Raw genomic sequence first — 7619 nt, 5'->3', positions numbered from 1 at the left:
AGAAGCAGGGAAGTGATTCCTCCCCTACACCCGGCACTGCTGAGGTACCTTGAGAGCTGTGCCCAGTTTTGGCCCCCTCAATTTAGGAAGGACATTGAGGGGCTGCAGCGTGTCCAGGGAAGGGAACAGAGCTGGGGAAGGGGCTGGAGCACCAGGGGCAGCTGAGGGAGCTGGGAAAGGGGCTCAGCCTGGAGAAAAGGAGGCTCAGGGGGGACCTTCTGGCTCTGCACAACTCCTGACAGGAGGGGACAGCCGGGGGGATTGGCGTCTTGTCCCAGTAAACAAGTGACAGGACAAGGGGACATAGTCCTACGCCGAGCAGGGGAGGTTCGGGTTGAACATTAGGAAGAATTTCTTCATAGAAAGGGTGTTAGACAGTGGAAGGGGCTGCTGAGTCTCCATCCCTGGAGGTGTCCAAGGAACGACTGGACGCGGCATTCAGGGCTCTGGTCTGGTTGACAAGGCAGGGATCGGGGAAAGTTGCACTCGATGATCCTGGAGGTCTTTTCCAACCTGAGTGATTCAGTGATTATGTAAAGGGCGCAGTTTTGCGGGGTGTGCCGGTGCCGGGGCGCTGACAGGCCCGGCGCTCTGCCGCGGTCACTCTCGGATCCGCGGTGAGGGCGAGGGCAAGAGCTGCCCATGCTGTGGGAGCGGGCCCACAGCCGCCATCGCCGCTTTAAGCCGGCGCATTCCGCGAGGCGGGGGCAGCTCCAGCCCGGCTACGCTGCGGGACTCCGCTCCCGGCCTGCTCCGCGCCCGCCCCGCCTCGCCTCGCCTCGCCCCGCCGGGCCTCGCCCGTCTCAGCCCGCGGCCGGCGCGGAGCGGTGGCACCCGGCGAGCGAGCGACCCTCCTCCGTGCCCCCCGCAGCCCCGCCATGGGAGGCGGCGGCGAGCGCTGGGCGCTGTGGCTGTGGGTGCTGTGGCTGTGGGCGCCCGCGCGGTGCGGCGCTGCCATGGACGAGTGCGCGGAGGAGCGGAGCGGGCGGGCGCAGCGCTGCATGCCCGAGTTCGTGAACGCGGCGTTCAACGCTACGGTGCTGGCCACGCACACGTGCGGGACGCCGGCCGAGGAGTACTGCGTGCAGACCGGGGTCACCGGCGTCACCCAGTCCTGCCACCTCTGCGACGCCGCCCAGCCGCACCTGAGCCATGGCGCCGCCTTCCTCACCGACTACAACAGCCCGGCCGACGCGACCTGGTGGCAGAGCCGCACCATGCTGGCCGGCGTGCAGCACCCCACCGCCGTCAACCTCACCCTGCACCTCGGTAAGGACGGCAGCGGGCAGGGGGCGAGGGCACCGGGGCAGGAGTTAGCCTGGGCTCCAGCGCAGGCTGGGCTGAGCTGCTGGAGGGCAGCTCTGCGAAGAAAAGCTGGGAGTCCTGGTGGACAAGGAGGTGTCCACGAGCATGCCCTGAGCGCGGTGGTGTCCCCGGGTGTGTTAGGACCAGCATAGTCAGCTCTTCCAGGGCTGATCCTGCCCCTGTCCTCAGGCCTAGGGAGGCACATCGGGAATGCTGTGTCCAGGTCTGGGCTCCTTAGGATCTGGAGCTCCTGAAGCAGGTCTAGCAGAGGCTGTGGAGATGATGGAGAGATTCGAGCATCTCTCTCACGAGGTGGGAGTGTTCAGCTTAGAGAGGAGATGGCTGAGAGGAGCCCTGTCTGTCCCTGCCTGCAGGGAGGGCTCAGAGCAAGGACCAGGCTCTGCTCCCTGGGGCCCAGCAATGGGACAAGGGACCATGGGCAGAAATGGATGCCCAAGAAGTTCCACCATGACCAAGAACTTCTTTCCTGTGCAGTGACTGAGCACTGGAGCAGAGACCAGAGAGGCTGTGGAGTCTCTCACTTGGAGGTATTCCAGACCTGTCAGGACACAATCCTGTGCCATGTGCTCTGGAATGACCCTGCCTGAGCAGAGAGGTGGGACCCAATGACCCACTGTGATCCCTTCCAACCTGCCCCATTCTGTGATTCTGAGCTGAAAGGTCACCTGCACAATGGGCGTTGCTGGGGCCATCCCTGGGTGAGTGCCAGTAACCAGGCCCTGGGTGGTCCTGTGTTCAGGGGCTGTCATTGAATCCCTGCTCTGCAGGTCCTCAGCAATGCTCACCAGGTGTAAATCAATGCTGCCTGCACCCCATGGTTGTGGTGGGATGTCCTCAGCCAGGGGTCTGGCCCTGTGCTGGTTCTTCACCCCTTAGCTGCTAGTGCTTGGTAAACCTGATTTTCAGCATTCTCCAGTGAATATTGCAGGGGTTGCTCCATGCAGTCTGCACTGGAGGTGCTGTTGGTTTGTGAGAGAAGAGGCTGCACTGTCAGAGGCACCTGGAAGTGGAGCAGGTTGCAGTGATCGTGTCCCACCCCATGCACCAAGGATCATAGAGCCATTTAGGCTGGAAAAATAGCAGAAAGAAATTGTTCCCTGTGAGGGTGGTGAGGTACTGGCACAGAGAAGCTGTGGATGCCCCATCCCTGGAAGTATCCTAGGCCAGGTTGAACAGGTCTTGGAGCAACGTGGTTTAATGCAAGTGTCCCAGCCCATGGCAGGGAGTGGAACGAGATGAGCCTAAAGTCCTTCCAACTCAAGCCATTCTGTGATTCTGTGAAAAGACCTTTAAGACCAAGTCCAACTGGTAACCCAATGCAGCCGAGCTCAGGACTGGATCATGGAGTTTTCCAGACAACAAGCTTTGGATGCCGGTGGGAGACGTGTGTTGGAAAAGTGGCAGGCACTGTGGGAAATCGCGTATGCAAGGGCTCACTGCTGTGTATCCTCTTACCCCCCGGGGCAGCGTTGTCCTTTAATTGCTGGGTGGGTTAGGCGTGTCCATAGCCAGCGTTGCTGCTGAACTGTAACAGCCAGTCAAAAAAAGAAGGTGAATTTTCTGATTGGTTGTCAGTTCCAGAGGTTTCTTTGGGATAAAGTATTTTAGCCTTCACTTTGGTTTGTGGACAAGCTTTTCTTTTCTGTTCATTCAGTTATTCAAGCTGTCATGACATGGAGGAAGGGTAATCATTTAAGAACTGGAAGACAAAACAGCTGAGAGAAAGTTGAAACCACAGCTTATATCCTCTTGTCATTAAATCAAATAAATATTAAAGAAAGCCCCACTGCAACCATTCACAGCTTCTAATCAAGAGCAGCTGTTGAGCATTAAGTTTAGTATCAATAACAGTCTAATTCAGGGGAAAAATGGTGTTAGGGCTTGGAGAGCTGGGTCTTGTGAGAGCTCTCACCTGCATTGGTGAGATGTAGTTGATGGCACCGAGTCCTGTACCAGGGTCACCTGATGAGCACATCCATGTGCCCCAGAAGTGTTTCCTTCTGTTTGGAGCTTCAACATAAATATACCACATAAGCATATCTAATAGTCCCTCTTTATTTTCTTTTCTTTGTACATTAGAAATTTTTTTTCAAAAGTCCTGTAAAGCAAAGATTTGATTTCAACTTCTTTCATAATAACAGTCATTGTAATTTTCATTATCAAGGCAAGACTTACAGACCCATCTGTATTACTGCTGTGCTTGGTTTTGTGTATCCATGTGTATATGGTTATTCTTTGAAAAACAGTACTGGGAGCAGTGTGCTGTGTCCTGGGCATTGAAGAAATGCACACATTTTGCTGAAAACATCTGCATCTTCAAAATACTGTAGCACTGCAGCACTTTCACTTGTGTTCCAGGTTTGTTTGCAGGCTCTTGGAGCTTTGGGAATTTGCTTTGCCATGTTTTTTGAGTAGAGTACAACTTTAAAGCAGAAGCTGCCTGACCGACTTTGATGTATTTGAGTGGGTTTTTTGGTCTGATTTTTCCTAGTTAGGTTTTTGGGTGGGATATTTTTAGTATATTGCCCTTTTAGAATCAGGAGCTTGTTGTGGGCATGGTAGTGGTGAAGTCGGTTTTAAGATGACAACAACAAAGCATTTATCTCTCTGCACATGTGCTGTGTGATTCTCTGCGTTGCAGAGTTGGTGGCAGGTTGAAGAGCTGTTGAGTACTGACAGTGCCTTCTAAGCCTGAAATGCCCCAAACTTCTCTGCAGCACTGCTCTTCCCTACTTTTGTGAGGTCTTAAAACCATCTTTGTTTGAGTGAGCTGCTGGGTGCTGCTTTTGGGTTCTGTGTGCCCGCAGGCACTATGGTCTGTGGGACACTTTATTATTGACATCACTAAGAGAAAGAGGCAAGGAGCTTGACAAGTATTTATGCTCTGGGTAGGACATAAAGGCATTCTGGGACACAAAGCCCTTTCATGCAGTTAGTTCTGCCTGGTCTTTGAGGATTAAGCTCTGTGCTCAGACCCATATCCTTATTTGATGTTGCAATTGCCTTCATTTCTGAAAGCGTTGGTGTCCTGAATGGTTAATGCTGTTTTGCACCTGGTCTGGACCAGCTGCATTGACTCTGGGTTTCATGTACATGCTGCCCTGTGCTGAGTTTTTTGGCAGTTTGAGATGTCTTGATTAACATCCAGCGATGTTCAGTCCATGTAGAACAGCATTAACATTTCAGAGGGGCCTGCAAGAGGTCAGTAAGAACTGCAGGTCTGTTGCCAACATGTGAATGTGGATTTCTTTGAATCTCCTTACAATGTGCAGTTCAAAGCAAGTTTAAAAACCTTTAGTTTTGGGACTAGGTGCCAGCACAAAGCCTGATACAGAAACACACAGCACAGATCACTACTACTGAGTTAAAGGCTCAGATCCTGGGAGTGTTTGGAGAGGACATCTATGTCCAGAAGTTAGGGTGCTCCCTGGGGAGAGGAGAATTGGGGTAATTACCACTCCCTGCACCAGGAACATCTGGAGTTACAAAGGCTATTTCTCTTTGTATGAGAGGGTATTAAGACCCCCTAAGTAAGGGTAGGTGAAAGGCCTGGAGCCATGAATTTGCAGCTGTAAGTCAGGAGAAGGGGGAGCTGAACCTGTTGATAGGGTGGTGTCTGGATAATTAGGTTAGTGAGTGAGAGGAGGGGAGAACATTGCTGGGTCCTTTCTTCCGCATTTCTTAAAAGTATCCCTTGGCTTCCCCATTTTCCATTTCCTCAGAATTTATTACTTATTTAGACTTGACCCAGCCAGTCTTTTTTTTTCTTACTGCTCTCCCACTATGTTCCCACATATTCCCAAAAAAAGGAACTTTGAGGCGGTGGTGCCAGCTTTCAAGTAGAAGATGGAAGCCAAGGCCTTACAGTGCGTTGTCTGCTTTGTTTTTGAAGCCAGGGTGTCACGTTATTTTTACTGTCTGTGCTGTTTGCTTATCCTGGGAGCACTGGGACAGCTCTGGCATCTCCCCAGTGCTTGGTGTGCATACACTTGAGCACAGCATTGCTGTAGACTCCTGACACACAGAAACAATGCCGTGTTGTTGAAGATGTTCTTCCCTTGAACACTGGAAGAAGGAAAAGAGACAGCATGGAGGTACATGGAGTATTTTGGTACTGGGTGCTCTAGCTGGGGCAAAGGTTTGCGTTTTTTCAGAGCAGATTCTCACTCTTTCCTTCTGCAGCTCTAATTTCCGTGTGCTTTCTGTTTCTACACTTTTTTAAATCCACTTCTACACATTCCTTTGTGTTCCTTTCCCAGCCAGCTCTGCTAGAGCCACCTCTCATTTTTCCCCACCACTTTTACTTTCTGGACCACTCTCACACCTTGATTTTAGCTGTTGTGATTTGTGACTATCCCAGGGTTTTGTTACTCACCTAAAGAGGAAGCCTCCTCAGCATGCTGGTGGCTGTTCCATCTCCACTGAGAGCAGCCATGCTTTTATCAGCTGTGAGCTCAGAGCAGTCCAGTTCTTGGGGCAGGTGGCTGTCCTCTGCATCTCAGCAGGGATGGTGTCCAGATGTGCCTGACTGATGGTGCTGGTGGCCTAACTATGGATTCAGGACTATCTGGAAGGCAGACAAGATCAATTCCTTCCTCTTCTGTTGTGTTTGGTGCTGGAAGCAGCCCTCTGGTATGCTGCCTGTCAGGAAGAAAGATGAATTTGCTGGTTCCCTTGGTTAAAAAACGTGTTGGCTCCTGAAATCCTTACTATAGACTAGCCTGGAAACTCACGCCACCAAGCTGGAGATGGTGTCTTGTATACATAAAGTAAAGAAAAACTTGTGAAAGCTGTTGCTTGCTAAAGAATGAATTACCCATCTCCTTCCCCTCCCCCTTTCCTGCCTGCTCAGCCCTTTATTTGGCTCTGAGGAGAGCGAGGATGCTTGGTTATATATACACTTTGCCGGCAAAGCATGGTTTGAGGCATGACTGCCATTTGAAGGCATTTACAAGGAAACCCAGGCGAGTTGCCAGTTCTTGTGCTCAGCCCTGGCTTGATTTGCCCGTTGTTTTTAGCAGACCAGAGGTTTTTTTGAGTACAGAAAACCAGTGGGGTTTTTCTTCCAGAAGGGAGAGCTATAAAATGTGACTTAAATCAAACAGATAGTTTATAGCACTGGGATGCAGTTGCTCTGTTTTATTCAGTGCAGTGATGCCCTCAGTTTGCCAGTTATCCCATTAAAATTTTTGAGGCTGTGGTTTGCTGCTTTCCTTAGGGAACACCGTGGTAAAACCAAGTGCAAGCAAGCAGGGTGTATGTATGCACGTGAAGCTTTGCCTGGTGTAGCTGCAATTTAAAGACTCGGTGGTGATTGAGGCGGTGGGAGGGCATTTCCAGCTCCAAGGCCGGTGCTCAGGGCGTGTCAGGAGCCTGGGCTTTGCCGTGGTATTTGCGGAGCCCTCGGGGAGACGCTATTTTAGTTGGTCTGGCAAAGGCTTGATTTACATTTTGCAGGTTTCAACACGAGTACTGAAGAGATCGGGGCTTTTAGTGGCCAGCAGTTATTCAGTGCAGTTATATAAAGGTATCACTTCCTGCATACACCTCAAATTCTCAAGTTTTTCTCCTGCTCTGTCTCGGGATGCTGATGCCTCTGCCTGACGCCTTTGGGAATGCTATACATGGCAGAACACTCACTTTGTGGGGTGGAGAGAGCTGGAGCTGTGTGGTATTGTGCTGCAAATCCAGCTGCTATTTGTGCTGCTTGCCCTGAGTTGGTAAAAGAAATAGTGGCAGGTTTTCACACACTCAGTTCCTGTGGTAGGTTTAAACCTTTGAAACAGTTTGCTGCTCAGAATTGTTAGCCTGCTGAAAAGCTTCTGGCTTATTAGGTACTGTTTCTCTTGTAGCCTGAGGCTTTGGGAGGCTCTTGTGGCCTCTCTGAGTCTGCAAGTAAAAATCCCAGGCTGCCTCTTCCCATGGAAATGAAAAATGGGATTGCTCTGCAAACAACACTTAGAGAAAAGAATTTCCAGTGTGGATGGATGGGATGGGAAACTCGGATCTTGGATTCACCATAAGAAGAAAGGCTGTAGGCATTATGCTTACCACCTTTGTCTGGCTAAGACCTCCTGCTTGTGTCCTGGGGCCCTAATTCAGTGCTCACCCCCACTGGTGAGGCCACGCTGGGTGATTTTACCCTCTGGGTTAACTGGGGTATGGGATCTGGCATGTTAAACATCACATCTAAAGTCACCAGCTCTGGTCTGTAACAACCCTTGGAAGCTCACCCTGGGCTGCTGCCTCCCATGTAAGCTCTGGCATGCAAAGAACCATTCTAGCCTGCTATT

The 7619-nt window shown here is 51.3% G+C and overlaps 1 protein-coding gene across 1 annotated transcript in view; it reads left to right on the top strand.

Moving 5' to 3' along the window:
* The first annotated feature begins 747 nt into the window (after positions 1 to 747).
* Positions 748 to 7619, top strand: part of LAMC1 (laminin subunit gamma 1) — a 67837-nt gene continuing 60965 nt past the window's right edge. Inside the window, exon 1 of the mRNA XM_054638482.2 lies at positions 748 to 1269. Within this exon, the coding sequence (XP_054494457.2) occupies positions 879 to 1269 (391 nt within the window). The 5' untranslated portion in view covers positions 748 to 878. The remainder of the gene's footprint in view (positions 1270 to 7619) is intronic.

This window comes from Agelaius phoeniceus, chromosome 8 (assembly GCF_051311805.1).
Source record: "Agelaius phoeniceus isolate bAgePho1 chromosome 8, bAgePho1.hap1, whole genome shotgun sequence".
Taxonomy (NCBI): domain Eukaryota; kingdom Metazoa; phylum Chordata; class Aves; order Passeriformes; family Icteridae; genus Agelaius; species Agelaius phoeniceus.
This window is presented reverse-complemented; position numbering and strand designations above follow the sequence as displayed.